Below are 18,694 nucleotides of genomic sequence, written 5' to 3'. Positions count from 1 at the left end.
TAGAATTTGTTCGCCTTAACCTTGTATACAGAATTTCCACACCTTGGGCAAATTCATGATTCCTGACCAGTGTAGCCTACTTTTTTTTTAACACAGGTGTGCAAGTTTTTGGCTCACCAATAGGGGGATAGACTGAACTACAGACACATAATCTAATTTCATCAATCTAAATCAACGCCAGTACAATCAGCATATCAATATGATTTATGAGACAGGTATCGTGTTCAAAAGCACAGTTTTTGATGACTGGCGTGGCTTACTCCACACTTTTTCTGCGTCCCAGTAATGAGGTAATGTAATGCTATTGATGTCAAGCTACTTGTTTGGACAATACAACTGAGGGATCATTTACTATATAAAAGGATGTGATTTACTACATTTAGGTCAGTGCATCCCCAATCACAGAGACAAACAGACCCCGACCTGGACTCTCAAAGAAAAAACAGAAGAATCAATGATTAACGGTGGAGGGGAATTAAATATGGATAAATAGGTTACGTTGTATATTGAGGGACACATTTTTCAATGGCATTACAAGATCTGTGCGGTTTCAAGGACTCTTTTCTCAACTCTAGATGGAATTTTCCAGCTTCACATCGCATGGCCCAGGAAGACACCTCCATGCTTTTTGGGAAGAGAACCAGAGATATATCAAGCAGGGGATTGTCGTGGAGTAACAGTGAGAGCCCACTGCATCTTTATATACCAGCTGCGGAATACCTCAGTGAAAGCCCGATACAGTTTGGCCAAATCAACCCCAACACTGCACCATACCATATCACCCCCCTTCACCAGGATTCAACCCTACCTTTCCTCTCTTTTCCTCCTGGCTTTCCTCCCTCCTCCTCTCCCTCTGTCCCTCTGCCTTTCCCCATGTCTCATGGCACCACCACCCTGGCCTTCATGTTCCAGGGGGGAGTGATAGCTGCAGCAGACACACGGTCCAGCTGCAATGGGCTGGTTGCCTGCCCAGCCTCGCAGAAGATCCTGCCTGTCCACTCCCACTTGGTGGGCACCACCTCGGGCACATCTGCCGACTGTGCCCTATGGAAGAGGATACTGGCTCGGGAGCTCCGGCTTTACCAGCTCCGCCATGGCAGAAGGCTGTCCACAGCTGGCGCTGCCAAGCTACTAGCCCACATGCTGCACCCGTTTAAGGGCACTGAACTGTGTGTGGCAGCCACTCTGTGTGGTTGGGACGGAGGTGAGGTGGAGACATGTCCTCTTGAGCATGGCAGCAAAGGGGCGTATCAGCAAGAGAACAGATCAAAGATGGGGAATGAAACAGATGATCTGGCAAATACATCAGAAAGTGACTCAATCTCTCAAGCAGAGGCACGGGGAAGGAATCCGTGCCTCTCACCAGCCATGAGTCGGCAGCACTGTTCTGCTGGAGGTAAACAGCTAGTGCTCTCTGGCCCCAGCTTGTACTACGTCTGCAGTGACGGGACTCGCCTGCAGGGAGCGCTGTTCTCTGTGGGCTCTGGCTCGCCCTATGCCTACTCTGTGCTGGATGGAGGGGTACGGTGGGGGCTGACGGTGGAGGAGGCCATCTCACTGGCCAGAGAGGCTGTGTACAGGGCCACACACAGGGATGCATACTCTGGGAACTGTGTGGATGTGTACCATATCACCTCACATGGGTGGACTCGCAGGGACAGAGAGGAATTGAGAGAGGAGTATTACAGAGAGAAGGAGAGAGAAAGAGTGAAGGTGAAGGAAAGGAGGGAGAAACAGGAAGGAGTGGAAGATGGGCAGAGCAGTGGTAGAAAGAAGTGAAACTAAAGAAGGCAAAAGAGAGTTGGAAATAAAGGCTTAGAAGAAGAAAGAAAACAAGAAACCTAAGTGACCAATAATTGTACCCTACAGTGTTTTACTGAGATTGTTTGTAGACTGATGAATATTGATCCTTTTTATGACATTGGAGGTCATGTGTTAATTTATGTTCAAAATCAGATTGTGGACAAGATTATTCACTTTTATTCTTGATAGAAATGTAGTGCTTGATTTAGAATTTAGTCTTAAACCACAATGACGTTGAATTAAAAACATATTTATTTAGGAGAATTGCCAAGACGTCTCTGGAGGCATTAATGCAAGATGTCTCTGGACTGCAGAAGGAAGGTGGGCCACAACCTGGTCCTCAACCTGCATCTACCTTGTTTCCTGTGAATGGGACCCTGTCCACATGCTGGAGGCTTTGTGCCCCTCGGGAGATAAAAGGGGCACGATCTGACAGTAGAAAGAAGTACTGTCACTGTTGGGTGCGCCTGCATCTTATCAAAGGATATGTATGCATGGTTCCTTGGGGTAGTATGGTTGAGACGTCCAAGACTTAACAGTCAGCAGCAGACAGGTCATCTCTGAAACTATCCATAAAAAGGACAAGGAGGACATTGACACCCTCAAATTCGCCAGTCCAAGAAGGTTGCGTGTCGATCCATAACCAGCAGATCTCTTGTCCATAGCTGGTATTGTCCTTATATTTGTCTTTGACAAAGTCTGGGTTTGCTTTGGTAGTTCTCTGTATTTTACTGTAGCTGTGGGTGGACTCCACCTTGTCTGTATAGCCATAAGAAACATGTACTCACACCTTTCCTCTTAATTTTACATTTTCAAAATTAAGCTCTTGGAAAGTTTCTTGTCTTTATAAAATAAAATAAAAATGCAGAAGCATAATTCAAATCTAAATCAAAATCAAATCAAATTGTTTTTGTCACATGTGCCGAATACAACAGGTTCAGTGAAATACTTACTTACAAGACCTTAACCAACAATGCAGTTTTAAGAAAAATGCCTAAAAAATTGCCATGGAAACAGAACACAATATAGCTTTTATGACATTATAAGAACTGTGATGTCATTCATTGTTTAGGTATGTTGAATGGGAGAATGGGGAGGTGGGATAGGTTAATAATAATAATAATAATGATCTTTTTTAAGGTAAATCAATCATACTGTGTGTTCAGAGATCTTCAGTACAGTAAAAACACATGTAATTTCTCTCAACAAATAAGAAATATGTATCATGAAGCCTAATACTGCATTTTCATTATTGTGAACCATCATATTTTCATAAATATTTTTCTTTATTATGTGTAAACAAACTTCTACCAAATAATAACCCATAATGAACGTCTATAATATCGAAATACCCTTTTCCTCTCTGCCTATAGACGGGTTGGTTGTTTAGCAACAAAACCAGCTTTTGCGCAACTATGGGGCAAAACAGAGGGGGTTGGCTTAGATTGTTGACAACATATAAACTATATTTTGTCTCCAATGTTTATTGAACATTTTTAAATAAATGTGCACGATGAGCACTTGTCTCTCAAAAACTTTGTTACAGTTATTGGTTAGCTAGCGAGCACATTTTTTGCCATATTAGCATAGACTTGACATCAGTCAAAGCTTCTCAAAACAAGACATGGTATCAAGAACGAGCCACCTCCGATTACACACATGGCAGCTTCTTGACATTGTTGATAGCTATCTGGCCATCCAGAATCACAACAACACAGAGACTTCTGCCCCATTTAAGCATGTGCATCGTTTTCGTAACCCATCTATAGCTGACAATGACCTATAGGGAATCATCCAAATATCTTAGTGGGGCCAACTACAGTTACTAGGTCATCTCTTAGAGATGAAAGACTCTAATGTCCAAAATCCCATTTTAGCATGGGAAGCCCATTGAGGACTTTCACCATTTTGAAGTAGTCAGCTGGGTGCGATTTCCTATGCGTTAAGGAAGGGTCACATAATTCCACGCAGGTCATCAGGAGGGATCGGCCAATGCATTATACTCGTGAGCAAACATTCCATAACTGCAGGTGGCAGTAAATCGCCAACCTTAGCTTTATACCGGTTCAAACAACACACCCCAAGTGCCAGTACGTATCATTTTAGTTTGTTTACCAACCTATAGAAGTAGATGGCCTCAATGGCGGTGCCCATGCTTTCACAGACGCCATAATGGGACAGATACAACACAGATAGGATCATGCCAAGCCATACAGAGGGTACTCTAGCAAACAAACAACACCTGAGGACATCATCCAACCCGGAACTGAGTGAGTAGTGTTTGGTCTGATGCTATTTTGAAAGCCAAGAAGAAAAATAAACAATTTAAATAATGTACATTACAATGATATATTTTATTTTATGGGGACTGAATGCTGAGTTAAGGCTCCCAGGCTTGCAAGGACTTTGGCCCCAACAAGTGTCAGGAGTCTTTGAAGCATCCTCTGAAGCCCCCTCCTGCTGTTCAAAGACCATTCATTCATTTTCTACAAGAAATCTGCCTCCAGAAATAAAAGCTTCTCCCAAGTAGGTGGGACACCTACCCCTGTTGTCTACTGCACTGCTGCTTGGATTTCACCTGGCGATCTGTTCACCGTCTGCCCTGGCCTGTCTCCCCCTGTCTGGTACAGGTACCTCCACCACACTCACCACTCTCTCCTGAGCTTTCGCTCGCCTCCAGCACACACACACTGTTGGGGTGAGTGACTCTGAATTTACAATGGCTAGCCCCAACTCGTTATATATTTAATTTTTTTCCTATGCATTTGGCTATTTTGCTATTTGCCTCATGATTCCTGCATACTTTGTTGACTACAAACTTTCTTTACCTAACCATGGGACAGATTATGTATGTTCCCACACTCGGGACTCTGACTCTCTATTGGTTACTCAGACTTTTGGCCTCCCATCCTATTCTAACCACCTCTCGCTTTGTAATCATGTTACCTGATGAAATTGCTGTACAATATGATCTTGTTGAAATCTGATGCACATTCAGATGTCATACATCAGCACTGCAGAGCTCTCCCTGTCCTATGCCGTGCCTTGACTGTATTACTGTTGATGATATCTGGAAATGTGCATGTACACCCTGGCCCATGTACTGTTGATAGCCCCAATTCTGACTTGTGCTCTGATATCTGCTTCACTGATTTCTGCTCTCATAAAAGCCTGGGTTTTCTGCACGTTAACACTAGAAGCATATTACCTAAAATGGATAATTTGAAAGTGTGGGTTCACTGCTCCAATCCAGATGTGTTGGTCATTACTGAGACGTGGTTAAGGAAGAGTGTTTTGAATACTGATGTTAACCTTTCTGGTTATAACCTTTTTTGGTAAGACAGTGGCAATCTTTACCAAGGATCAACTTCAGTGCTCAGTTGTCTCCACCAAGTCTCTCCCCAAACAATTTGATTTGTTGTTTTTAAGCATTAAACTTTCAAATAGCTCTTTGTTGACTGTTGCTGGATGCTATCGTCCTCCATCAGCACCGGCCTGTACCCTACCTGCCCCAAGCTCTCTCCTGGCCCCTTACACTAAATCCAAATGTATCCTGCTAGGTGACCTAACCATGGGGCATGCTTAAACCACCTGACCAAGTCCTAAAGCAATGGGACTCCCTAAAACTTTCTCAGATTATTAACAATCCCACAAGGTATGACTCCAAACACCCAGAAAAGGCTACTCTCCTTGATGTTATCCTCACAAATAATCCTGATAGGTATCAGTCTGGTGTTTTCTGTAATGACCTTAGTGATCACTGTTTTATAGCCTGTGTTCATAACGGCTGCTCAGTGAAACAACCTGTCCTGATTTGTCATAGAAGCTTGCTAAAAAACTTTAATAATGAGCAAGCCTTCCTTCATGAACTGGCCTCTGTAAAATGGTATAGAATCAGCTTGATCGCCTCTTTCGAAGACACTTGGACCTTCTTTTTTAATATTTCAGTGGTATTGTTAAAAAACACGCCCCCATAAAGAAAATTAGAAAAAAAAAACAGGTTCAGCCCCTGGTTCAACCGTGATCTTGCAGAGTTACTCCACGTCAAGAATTGCATTTGGTGAAAGACTCAGCACACACATACTCAGGCTGACTGGCTATTGTTCAGGCAAATGCGAAATAAGTGCACTCAGGCTATCCAGAAGGCCAAAGTTAGTTACTTTAAGAAGCAGTTCTCTCTCTGTGTGTCTAACCCCAAGAAGTTCTGGAAAACAGCTAAAGACCTGGAGAATAAACCCTCCTCCTCACAGCTGCCCATGTCCCTTAATGTTGATGATGTGGTTGTTACTGACAAGAAGCACAAGGCTGAGCGCTTTAATCACCACTTCATTAAGTCAGGATTCCTATTTGACTCAGCCATGCCTCCTTGCCCGTACAACATTTCCTCATCTCCCACCCTTTCCAGTGCGACTATCCCTGATGCTTCTCACTCTTTTCCCCCTGCCCACCTACAAAGCTTCTCCCTGCTGGCAGGCACTGAGTCCGAGGTGCTAAAGGAGCTCCTTAAACTTGACCCCAAAAAACATCTGGGTCAGATGGTTTAGACCCTTTCTTCTATAAGGTTGCTGCCCCTATCATCACCAAGCCTATCTACAAACGTGTTAACTTGTCTCTCCTTTCTGGGGAGGTTCCCATTGCTTGGAAGGCAGCCACAGTTAAGCTGATCCTAACTGTTATAGGCCTATTTCTATGTTGTCCTGTTTATCAAAAGTGTTGGAAAAACTTGTCACTAATCAACTGACTGAATTTCTTGATGTCTATAGTATTCTCTCTGGTATGCAATCTGCTTTCAGCTCAGGTTATGGATGTGTCACTGCAGCCTTAAAGGTCCTCAATGATCACCATTGCCCTTGATTCTAAGCAATATTGTCCTGCTATTTTTATTGACTTGGCCAAAGCCTTTGATTGCTATGTTGTTATCTTAGGCATCTATCTATATGGTGTTGTGATGTTTCTCTTGTTGTGATGTGTGCTTTGTCCTATATTTATATTGTATTTATTTTTTTATTTTGTGTCCCGCAGGAGGAATTTTGGTAGGCCGTCATTGTAAATAAGACTTTGTTCTTAACAGATTGCCTAGTTAAATACAGGTTAAATAAAGTGTCGCATTTAAAACAACTTGGAACTCGGAAAAATACGAAGTCAAATCATGACATCGGTGATCCGTTCCGGTCGAAAAGTGGAGCTCCAGAAAGAGGTCTAAGTTCCCGAGTTGAAATTCAGAGTTGGTTGACCGTTCAAATCGGAGCTCGATTTTTCCGAATTACCAGTTGTTTTGAACGCACGGAATTCGGAGATTTCCGAGTTCCCAGTGATTTTGAACGAGGCATTATTTATAAATAATCATTGGATACAATGCTGAGTCATTTGGCCATCTTGAGAAAACCCCGAACGATGTTCAAAACAGTGACGTATTTCCTTTTACCGGCAAAATTGCTTCGATAACAACAGAATCCCTACCCTATCGTCATCATCATCCATAGTTCAAAGATGGCGCTTGCTAGTGTGTTGCAGAGTGAGTCAGTAGATTTTTCCAACTATGGTCGCCAGCGTCATGGCTTCGCCAGTGGTTTGTATGAAGCAGAGTTGGGTTTGGAGTCTGTTGGAGAAGATCGACTCTCTTTTGCTCTGAGCACCTCGTGCTCTAACGGAGATGGACCAGATAGAAAGATTGAATTCCTTCATGGCACAACCACATTAGCCTTCAAAGTAAGTATGCTAAGCTAATTTTATTGGTAGCTAGCTAATATGTTTGCGAACGGTGGCTAACTACATAGCCAACTTTAGTTAGTTAAAGAATAGTTTGCACTATAGCTAGCTAGTTAGCTAGCTTGTATCATCAATTAATTAACTGTAACGCTAACGCTATGAAACGCCATTGTCGCATTGTCACGCGTCCACGTACATTTTGTTTTCTAGACCTAGCTAACCTTAGTATGAAATAGCTAACTGAATATGAAATAGCTAACTACTGCGTTCCAATGCAAAAACATTAACTTACTGAACCAACGTGAGGTGTATCCCATAAGCAATTCTCACCTGTGACAGCTAACACTTCCAGGTCACCTGTGTACCTACATCAAGTGACCTATAACCCCATGTGAAAGGGCCCCCAGTAACATCCTTAGACAGACAACACAAACAACATATTGAATGAGAACATAATCAGACTAAAATGGCTCCTCCATGGCCATTTTAGTTCTCGATAGGCTACTTGTTTAAACAATTACATCTGAAATAATCAAGGCTAACCATTGTCTTCTGCCTCATCCATTCTCCCTAGTTCCAGCATGGTGTCATTGTGGCTGTGGACTCCAGAGCCACAGCTGGCTCCTACATCGCCTCCCAGACAGTGAAGAAGGTAATAGAGATCAACCCCTACCTGCTGGGCACCATGGCTGGAGGTGCAGCTGACTGCAGTTTCTGGGAGCGCTTGCTGGCCCGCCAGTGCCGCGTCTACGAGCTCCGCAACAAGGAACGCATCTCAGTGGCAGCCGCCTCAAAACTGCTGGCCAACATGGTGTACCAGTACAAAGGCATGGGCCTTAGCATGGGAACCATGGTGTGTGGCTGGGACAAGACTGGACCAGGTATGGATATGATATGAACTGTGTGTGTGTGTCAGGCTTCACTGTTCTAGCTTAATAGCAGTATAGCCTCCTTCACTGTCCTCTTACTGGGCTCAAACAAGTGATCCTCTGCTTCGCAAACATGCTAGCCAGTTGCACCACCAAAAAGTAAGCCATTCGGCAACATGAGTGGAGACATTTGAAGCTGTGGAGTGACATTACAGTACAATCTTATCTCTGTTACACGTGCACCAACTGACATCATAGTCTAAGCTGGATAGGGATAATATATAGGCTAACCCATTCTATCACACAAGATCAGCCCTGATAAATCTAGGGCTAGGTTCATCATGATGGAAGATCCATTTTATACCGAGATTGAAATGTAAAGGGATTTTCTGATTGAGCCGACGCGCAATTTTTGTCAAACATCTTTAAATTTCAATCACAATATAATGCGGATATTCCATGGTCTGGATGGAATCTAGACCCTAACCTCTATCAGATCTTGCAGTCTTAGACTAGATTGGACAACTAGGGATCTGAATTTGAATTACACACGTGGGCCACAAACTCAGCAAAAAAAAGAAACGTCCTCACTGTCAACTGTTTATTTTCAGCAAACTTAACATATTTGTATGGATGTAAGATTCAACAACTGAGACACAAACTGAACAAGTTCCACAGACATGTGACTAACAGAAATTGAATAATGTGTCCCTGAACAAAGGCCGGTCAAAATAAAAAAATAACAGTCAGTATCTGGTGTGGCCACCAGCTGCATTAAGCACTGCAATGCATCTCATGGACTGCACCAGATTTGCCAGTTCTTGCTGTGAGATGTTACCCCACTCGTCCACCAAGGCACCTGAAAGTTCCCAGACATTTCTGGTGGGAATGGCCCTAGCCCTCACCCTCCGATCCAACAAGTCCCAGATGTCCTCAATGGGATTAAGATCCGGGCTCTTCGCTGGCCATGGCAGATCACTGACATTCCTGTTTTGCAGGAAATAACGCACAGAACGAGCAGTGTGGCTGGTGGCATTGTCATGCTGGAGGTTCATGTCAGGATGAGCCTGCAGGAAGGGTACCACATGAGGGAGGAGGATGTCTTCCCTGTAACTCGCAGTGTTGAGATTGCCTGCAATGACAACAAGCTCCGTCCGATGACGCCGTGACACACCACCCCAGACCATGATGGACCCTACACCTCCAAATCAATCCTGCTCCAGAGTACAGGCCTCGGTGTAACGCTCCTTCCTTCGACGATAAATGCGAATCCAACCATCACCCCTGGTGAGACGAAACCGCGACTCGTCAGTGAAGAGCACTTTTTGCCAGTCCTGTCTGGTCCAGCGATGGTGGTTTTGTGCCAATAGGCGACGTTGTTGCCGGTGATGTCTGGTGAGGACCTGCCTTACAACAGGCCTGTCTTGTTTTGCACGCTTTGTACAAAATAATAAAATGCAGTACTACAGGATATTTCTTAACGCAGCTCTTTATTAGCTAGTTATAACTTGCATGTCTACGTATCTCCACCCATGATCAACTGCCCATGACCTAACCATCTGGGTGGGGTTAACATACTGTTACTTTTCAAACAAGCGACTCTCAGCAACTCGGCTTTCGCAGTAGAAATTACATCTTAACATTTCAAACAAATACAATAACAAAGCATTAAGTGAACTTTCAATAACAAGTTTACAGTCAAACTCTTTTAGGGCAGCGATCCGCCTACACCCTTTGACATTTCACAGGTCTAGGACAGCTCTGGGCTTGACCTCTCTTCCTGACCTTGTGCGATATGATACTGAGCATGCTTCTGTGTCAGTCAACAGCTCTTGTGGTGTTGCAGGTAAGTATGGTCTATGTTGTGCTGTGTGTGTGTTTAGTCCATCACGTTCTCTTTCAGGGGAACAGTTCATCTCCTCAGTGTGTTGTTCTTTTGTGTTCAGTAGGTGACGACGATTGCGGCGGTACACCGCTCCTTCTGCGGTGCGGACGTGATATGAACGTTCAGTGTCAGCTGGCTGGATGACGACTGCTGTCTCCCAGCCACGCTTCTGGATTCTAACTGACTCTCCGTCGATCAGTGGTGGCAGTGGTCTAGCTGACCTGTCGTAGTATCGCTTTTGTTGTCTGTGCACGTTTTTCATGCATTTCCTTGTAGCTGACAACCTCAGGTTGCAGTTGGTGCTGGGAAGGATTGAGCGAAGTCTATGGCTCATCAACAGCTGGGCCGGTGATTTGAAGTTGTCAACTGGAGTGTTGTGGGATTCAAGGAGACTGATGTAGGGGGTCTCGTCCATGAGTGATTTAGCAATCTGCACAGATTTGTCAGCAAGGCCATTACTTTGAGGGTAATGTGGGCTTCTGGTGACATGTGTAAACTTCCATGCTTTTGTGAAGGATTCAAACTAATTTGATTTGTAACAGGGCCCATTGTCAGATATTAAAGTCTCTATAATACCATGCCTGGCAAAGGCTGCTTTCAGCTTGTGTATCACAGCTGCATATGTGGTGCTGTGAAGCTTGTCGAGTTCGAAGTATCTGCTGTAGTAGTCCACTGTTACAATGCAGTCCTCGTTGTTCCAGGTGAACAGATCGGTTGCCACGAGCTGCCAGGGTCGGTCTGGGATACAGTGAGGTAACATTGGCTCTTTGGTGTTTGTATAATAATGATTTTTCTCCTTTGAAAATTATTCTGTTGATCTGTGATAGTTCATCATGATGGTTCCAGAATCCTGAGACGCTCTGAGGGCATTTTCTCCTCTCCTCAGGCAGATGCAGCTCAGTCACAAACTGTTCAAAAGACTCGCTAGCTCCCTGTACTTTCTCATGGAATTTGTACCTAGCGAAAATCGTATTGGTCTTCGGCACAACATATGCTTCAAATCGATCGTAGTATGTTTTCAGTACCTTTTGATTCAGCCACGGTAAGTGTCCATGTGTTGTAAATATCTCTCCCCTTTTCACCGATCCAGAGGAGCAAGTAGCTGCACTTTTCCTCTTCTCCTCTGTCCTTCAGAGGACCCGTGAACATTAGCTCCACATGCTGTTTGTACTTACGTGATGCATCGGGTAAGTTTGTAGACTCCCAGTCCATTCGAGGTGAAGGAACTCAATCTTTTAAGACCTTTTACTCTGACACCATGTCTTGTTTTGCACACATGTGTAAACATACTGAATTATAATTGGATGCATTTTACCGCCGTATCATAATGTGCTATGATTGGTTAAGACCACCCAGATGGTTAGGTCATGGGCAGTTGATCATGGTTGGAGACACATGGACATGCAAGTTATAGCTAGATAATAAAGAGCTACTTTAGGAAATATCCTGTAGTACTGCATTTTATTATAATTCAGTATGTTTACACCTATGAATATTACAAGGCCTACAAGCCCTCCGTCCAGCCTCAGCCTATTGAGGACAGTCTGAGCACTTATGGTGGGATTGTGCGTTCCTGGTGTAACTCGGGCAGTTGTTGTTGCCATCCTGTACCTGTCCCGCAGATGTGATGTTCGGATGTACCAATCCCGTGCAGGTGTTACACGTGGTCTGTCAGTCGGTAGAAAGGCTTCTTTAGTGTCCTAAGTTTTCATAACTGTGACCTTAATTGCCTACAGTCTGTAAACTGTTAGTGTCTTAAGGACCGTTCCACAGGTGCATGTTCATTAATTGTTTATGGTTTATTGAACAAGCCTGGGAAATAGTGTTTAGACCCTTTACAATGAAGATCTGTGAAGCTATTTAAAAAATTTTTTTTTTACATAATCTTTGAAAGACAGGGTCCTGAAAAGGGGACATTTCTTTTTTCTGAGTTTACATATTGCAGTAGCGTAAATGTCATATCTCCCATGATTTTATAAATGTATGGCACATCCTTCCCCTTAGGGAGGGAAAGCTCCTATTAAAGTGCACTAAAGACAAATCCAAAAAGGGAAACACACCGTCCTAATCACCTCAGACCACAGTACAGCAGCCGTCATTTATTTGTTCCCAGCGATTCTACATGTTCAATCTCTTCCATTCAGCGACACCAACAGGTGATTTACTGTACATGGCTAATGTTCGCAAATATTAACATTTCACTTTCTCCCCCTTCCAGGTCTCTACTACGTGGACTCTGAGGGGAACCGTGTGTGTGGGGACCTGTTTGCAGTGGGCTCTGGCTCCATGTATGCGTATGGCATCGTGGACAGCGGTCTGAAGCAGAAGGACCTGACAGTGGAGGAGGCCTGTGATCTGGGTCGCAGGGCCATCTATCAGGCCACATACCGTGATGCCTACAGTGGAGGACAGGTCAACCTCTACCATGTCCACAGTGAGGGCTGGACCAGAGTGTCCCAGTCAGATGTCCTAATGCTGCACCAACAGTACCAGGCAGAGAAGGCATAGAGGAGTTGGTTCATGGATGGTGAGAGAAGGGCAGGGGTTAATAGTATGTATGGGAGGGTAGATGTTATGTGACAGACAGCCTTGGGGACCATTCAATCAAAACATAATGGTGTTTACACACATCCAAACTTGGCACAGGATCTGGATGTCTGAAAATGACCTTTAAAGATATTTGTAACCTGGTTGTCACTACATTTTCCATGCTCTGCCAGGGATAAAGGGGTGTTGCTACGTAGTGGCATTGCTGACTTTCATATATTTTTTTTTGACTGCTCTGTAACATTTTTTGTAAATGTTCTCATCCATTCTCATGTAACGTGTGCTTTTGAAATTAAAATAAAAATGTTATTGGTAACAGTGAATTGAACAGACCAGTAATTTACGATTCTATTATTGTCATGAAGAATTAGGGCAAAGGAAATATGAGCGGTTTTCAGTGAAAACGGCAATAGCGCTACTCTCACTTTCAAGCCTTAAGGAATTAACCAGGTTCAATATGCAGCCCAGACATTAACATTTTATTTTTCACGTGCGCAGACCTTACAGTGAAATGCTTACTTACAAGCCCTTAACCAACAATGCAGTTAAGAAAATACCTAAAGGGGAAAAAAACCTAACATTAAAGAGCAGCAGTAAATAGCTATATACAGGTGGTATAGAAGTAATATGTAGAGTTAAAGTAACTATGCATACATAAGAGTAGCAGTAGTGAGGGTGGGGTGGGCAATGCAAATAGTCTCGTTAGTCATTTGATTAGATGTTCAGGAGTCTTATGGCTTGCGGGTAAAAGCTGTTTAGAAGCCTCTTGGACCTAGACTTGGCGCTCCGGTGCCGCTTGCTGTGCGATAGCAGAGAGAACAGTCTATGACTAGGATGGCTGGAGTCTTTGACAATTTGTAGGGCCTTCCTCTGGCACCGGCTGGTATAGAGGTCCTGGATGGCAGGAAGCTTGGCCCCAGTGATGTACTGGGCCGTAAGCACTACCCTCTGTAGTGCCTTGCAGTCGGAGGCCGAGCAGTTGCTGTACCATATAACAATAGCATCCACCGGGGCTTCCATGCACTTGAAGTTGTGCAAACTTGGTAAAACATTTTATTTCCTGTGTCTTGTTTCCACATGTAAAAATTGAAATGATTAATGTTCTTATCACACTAGTATTGGCATACTATATGTATTCACCACAGGAGGTTGCTGAGGGGAGGATGGCTCAATAATGGAAAACACAGAAACCTGAGCTGTTTGAATACCCATACTTTTATTAGTTTTTTTTTTTGTTCACCTTTATTTAACCATGTAGGCTAGTTGAACAAGTTCTCATTTGCAACTGCGACCTGGCCAAGATAAAGCATAGCAATTCGTCACACAACAACAGTTACACATGGAATAAACAAAACACAGTCAATAATACAGTAGAACAAAAGAAAACAAAGTCTATATACAGTGAGTGCAAATGAGGTAAGTTAAGGCAATAAATAGGCCAGGGTGGCGAAGTAATTACAATATAGCAATTAAACACTGGAATTGTAGTTGTGCAGAAGATGACTGTGCAAGTAGAGATGATGGGGTGCAAAGGAGCAAGTTAAATAAATACAGTATGGGGATGAGGTAGGTAGATGGGCTATGTACAGGTGCAGTGATCAGCTTCAGAGATTTTTGTAGTTCATTCCGGTCATTGGCAGCAGAGAACTGGAAGGAAAGACGACCAAAGGAGGAATTGGCTTTGGGGGTGACCAGTGAGATATACCTGCTGGAGCGTGTGCTACGAGTGGGTGCTGCTATGGTGACCAGTGAGCTGAGATAAGGCGGGGCTTTACCTAGCAGAGACTTGTAGATAACCTGTAGCCAGTGGGTTTGGCGACGAGTATGAAGTGAGGGCCAACCAACGAGCGCTTACAGGTCGCAATGGTGGGTAGTGTATGGGGCTTTGGTGACAAGACTGATGGCACTGTGATAGACTGCATCCAGTTTGTTGAGTAGAGTGTTGGAGGCTATTTTATAGATGACATCACCGAAGTCGAGGATCGGTAGGATGGTCAGTTTTGAGGGTATGTTTGGCAGCATGAGTGAAGGATGCTTTGTTGCGATATAGGAAGCCGATTCTAGATTTAATTTTGGATACTAACATACAACATACTTAATGCGTATATATGATGTAGTTGAGGACTTGGTGGACTGTATATTCTTAAGGGTTAGGTTATACTTAGCACTATGTGTTCTCTCCTAGGTGCTTGTAAGGGCACAGGTGACAGACCGGTAGGATTCCAGTTGTTGTTTAATGACGCTGATTCACATAGAGCAGTAATGGCACAGTGTTATGGCCTGACGATTGTGTTAACCAAGAGTTTGTGGTTCTGAAAAGGGGGAAATTAAATACAATAGTAAATGCCTACTTTTGTAATGCAACTTTAGGTATTAGTACACGTTAATAAGCGATAAAATTCATCAGGAGGCAATGTCAATTCTATAGGTGTCTGTCTCGAAAAAATGTCTGGAGAGAGCTCGACCAAAACATCCGGTCGGAGACCGGAGGGAATCGGTTCCCTTGATTCGGTTAGACCAAGAATCAAAGCTGAATCAAATGACAAGACTCTAGACAACTTGTGGAAGCTGTAGACACTGCAACCTCGGCCTCATTTAATTCGGTTCACTTTGAACAATTCCTTGAAGTCGCGCATGGATATTTATTTCCATTTTCAGTGATCAGATTTTCCTGCACTTTTCGATGAAACGCACGTTCTGTTATATATATATATGCCATTTAGCAGACGCTTTTATCCAAAGCGACTTACAGTCATGTGTGCATACATTCTAGTATGGGTGGTCCCGGGAATCGAACCCACTACCCTGGCGTTACAAGCGCCATGCTCTACCAACTGAGCTACAGAAGGACCACAGCCGTGATAGTCACAGCCGTGATTTAACCAGTTTTATAAACGTCTGAGTGTTTTCTATCCACACATACTAATCATATGCATATACTATATTCCTGGCCTGAGTAGCAGGGCGCTGAAATGTTGCGCGATTTTTAACAGAATGTTCGAAAAAGTAGAGAGTCGACTTAACAGGTTAATCAGGCTGTTGATTGTGGCCAGTGGAATGTTGTCCCACTCCTCTTCAATGGCTGTGTGATGTTGCTGGATATTGGCAGGAACTGGATCATGCTGTCGTACTTGTCAATCCAGAGCATCCCAAACATGCTCAATGGATGACATGTCTGGTGAGTATGCAGGGCATGGAAGAACTGGGACATTTTCAGCTTCCAGGAATTGTGTACAGATTATGGCAATATGGGGCAGTGCATTGTCATGCTGAAACATGAGGGGATGGCGGCGGATGAATGGCACGACAATGGGCCTCAGGATCTCATCACGGTATCTCTGTGCATTCAAATTGTCATCGATTAAATGCAATTGTGTTTGTTGTCCATAGTTTATGCCTGTCCATACCATAATCCCACCGCCATCATGGGGCACTCTGGTCACAACGTTGACATCAGCAAACTGCTCGCCCACACGACGCCACACGACTTCTGCCATCTGCCCGGTACACTTGAAACCGGGATTAATCCGTTGAAGACCACACTTTTCCTCCAGTGTGCCAGTGGCCTTTGAAGAGGAACATTTTCCCACTGAAGTTGGTTACGACGCTGAAATGCAGTCAAGTCAAGACCCTTGTGAGGATGACAAGCACGTAGATGAGCTTCTCTGAGACGGTTTCTGACAGAAATTCTTTGGTTGTGCAAACCCACAGTTTCATCAGCTGTCTGAGTGGCTGGTCTCAGACGATCCCTCAAGTGAAGAAGCCGGATGTGAAGGTCCTGGGCTGGCGTGGTTACACGTGGTCTGTGGTTGTGAGGTCAGTTGGACTTGCTGCCAATTTATCTAAAACGATGGCTTAATTTAGCATTAAATCATCCTGCAACAGCTTTGGTGGGCAATCCTGCAGTCAGCATGCCAATTGCACGCTCCCTCAAAACTTGAGACATCTATGGCATTGTATTGAGCGGCATTGTATTGGGGCGGCAGCGTAGCCTAGTGGTTAGAGCGTTGGACTAGTAACCGGAAGGTTGTGAGTTCAAACCCCTGAGCTGACAAGGTACAAATCTGTCATTCTGCCCCTGAACAGGCAGTTAACCCACTGTCATTGAAAATAAGAATATGTTCTTAACTGACTTGCCTGGTTAAATAAAGGTAAAATAAAAAATTGAGGTGTGCACTGTCATCCACGCCCCCGGACTTTGAGATGCTCCGACATGACATGCATCAAGCACACCCATCTTATTAGTGGTGGTGAGATAACATACATTTGTCAGACTAATTTGTAATTGACTGTCATAGCCAAACATTAAAAGTATGTGATTGTTTAGTTGAGAAGACTGTTAAAATGTTTTTCAATTGATTGCCATAGCCCCAAATAAAAAAGTCTACATCATTTGTTTCACATGGTTGGGGTCCCAAACATTTTCAGATATAAAAATGGGGTTGTGAGGAAAACAGTTTGGGAACCCCTAGGCTAAATATTAATTCACATGATGCAAAGCAAACATGCCCACAATTACATTATGGCATGAAGGCTGGCAAAATAGTAGCCTAGTCTACAATATCCCCAAAAATATGACAAACAAACTGTCAGCCCCGCAAGGAGGAGGAAGGGGTCTGTGAGGACAGAGGGGGAGTGATATGTAATTTTCAGGGACAGTGAGAGTAGAGAGAGCGAGAGCGGGCACACAAGGAACACAGGCTTCTCTCCAACGTTGGATTCTAGTTGTATTTCATTCAGCGCGTTCACTTAAATCACAGGCAGTTGAAAGAGCTATGAGATGATATCTTTATTGAAAGGTAAGATTGAAATTGGTGTGAGAAATGCATCAGGACAAAATGTTTTGTTCTTAATATGGTTCAGTTTATTTGTAGCCTACTTTCACTTTAGCCCATTTATCTTGCAGAATGAATGGTTTATCATGGCTGTTGACTGTTGACAGGGTTATGCATGCCCAAATGTTTTTTAATGTCAATACAGAAAGCCTATCCATTTGAATAATAATATAATAATAATATATGCCATTTAGCTGACGCTTTTATCCAAAGCGACTTACAGTCATGTGTGCATACATTCTACGTATGGGTGGTCCCGGGAATCGAACCCACTACCCTGGCGTTACAAGCGCCATGCTCTACCAACTGAGCCACAGAAGGACCAATCTGAATTATATATCATCTGAAATACAGCCTAAATTGTGTGGTGCACGTGCTTATACCAAAATAAAATGTGCAAAATAAAGATGTTCGCCTTCAAATGTCAGGAACAGATGTCAGCTGTTTTAGTGGCAGTCTAAAGCAGACAAATACAGAGTTATCCAAGAGATCTGTTGGAATTATGGGACCAAACTGTGGCTCTTCTGGTTGACTGAACTAAACGCAGAGATTTGACAGATGGTACCAATGTGATTGTCATCTTCCCTCCTTTCCTGGACTAGGCTGCATGTGTGTGTGTGTGTGTGTGTGCGCGTGCGCGTGCGTGTGTGCGTGCTCAGAAACGCTCACCTGCAGCCTGCACTGGTTCCACAGTCCACACGGATTTACTCATGCTTAAAGGGTTAGTTCATCAAATTACACATTGGTTACCTTACCCTGTAAACAGTCTATGGAGAAGCTATGACAGCAATCCATCCCTTGGATAAGTTTCCCTGGCACTGTTCCCACAGTGTTAACATTTTAGCGTTTGTGTGCAGATCACAATAACATGCGTCAGAGGGGTCACAGCTCCAACGTTCTCTAACAAGACAAGGTCATGCTCCAGGCTGTTCAGTTTATCTAAAGTATGCTAATGCCCAGCTTTGAAGTGTGTGTGTTTGTATGTGTGTGACACAAGAGGAGAGAAAGTAGGGAGATAAATAACAAACTCTTGGAATGAGAATGAG

The 18,694-nt window shown here is 43.8% G+C and overlaps 3 protein-coding genes across 4 annotated transcripts in view; all 3 read left to right on the top strand.

The window, feature by feature from the left end:
- Window positions 1–873: 873 nt before the first annotated feature.
- On the top strand, window positions 874–1,971 carry LOC118395844 (proteasome subunit beta type-11-like). The gene is made up of 2 exons (XM_035789824.1): window positions 874–1,204; window positions 1,409–1,971. The coding sequence occupies exons 1-2, from the start codon at window positions 874–876 to the stop codon at window positions 1,777–1,779; spliced, it is 702 nt and encodes a 233-aa protein (XP_035645717.1). The 3' UTR covers window positions 1,780–1,971.
- A 5,207-nt stretch (window positions 1,972–7,178) lies between these two features.
- On the top strand, window positions 7,179–13,136 carry LOC118392178 (proteasome subunit beta type-5-like). The gene is made up of 3 exons (XM_035783892.2): window positions 7,179–7,512; window positions 8,087–8,393; window positions 12,485–13,136. The coding sequence occupies exons 1-3, from the start codon at window positions 7,294–7,296 to the stop codon at window positions 12,772–12,774; spliced, it is 816 nt and encodes a 271-aa protein (XP_035639785.1). The 5' UTR covers window positions 7,179–7,293; the 3' UTR covers window positions 12,775–13,136.
- Window positions 13,137–14,645: 1,509 nt separating this feature from the next.
- LOC118392150 (desmocollin-2-like) overlaps window positions 14,646–18,694 on the top strand; it is a 115,427-nt gene continuing 111,378 nt past the window's right edge. For both annotated transcript variants that reach the window (XR_008062631.1, XM_035783826.2), the window contains exon 1: window positions 14,646–17,612. The gene's annotated coding sequence lies outside the window, so the exon portion shown is untranslated. The remainder of the gene's footprint in view (window positions 17,613–18,694) is intronic.

This window comes from Oncorhynchus keta, chromosome 1 (genome assembly GCF_023373465.1).
Source record: "Oncorhynchus keta strain PuntledgeMale-10-30-2019 chromosome 1, Oket_V2, whole genome shotgun sequence".
NCBI lineage: Eukaryota > Metazoa > Chordata > Actinopteri > Salmoniformes > Salmonidae > Oncorhynchus > Oncorhynchus keta.
The sequence above is the reverse complement of the archived record's forward strand: the minus strand, read 5'-3'. Positions and strand labels throughout refer to the sequence as shown.

What these genes read in the sequence shown, in the direction of transcription:
- LOC118395844 (XM_035789824.1), top strand. Translation starts at nt 874, where the DNA reads ATGTCTCATGGCACCACCACCCTGGCCTTCATGTTCCAGGGGGGAGTG. An exon ending in TCTGTGTGGTTGGGACGGAG is followed by an intron (nt 1,205 to 1,408) that starts GTGAGGTGGAGA and finishes GTAAACAGCTAG; the next exon opens with TGCTCTCTGGCCCCAGCTTG.
- LOC118392178 (XM_035783892.2), top strand. Translation starts at nt 7,294, where the DNA reads ATGGCGCTTGCTAGTGTGTTGCAGAGTGAGTCAGTAGATTTTTCCAAC. An exon ending in CAACCACATTAGCCTTCAAA is followed by an intron (nt 7,513 to 8,086) that starts GTAAGTATGCTA and finishes CATTCTCCCTAG; the next exon opens with TTCCAGCATGGTGTCATTGT. An exon ending in CTGGGACAAGACTGGACCAG is followed by an intron (nt 8,394 to 12,484) that starts GTATGGATATGA and finishes TCCCCCTTCCAG; the next exon opens with GTCTCTACTACGTGGACTCT.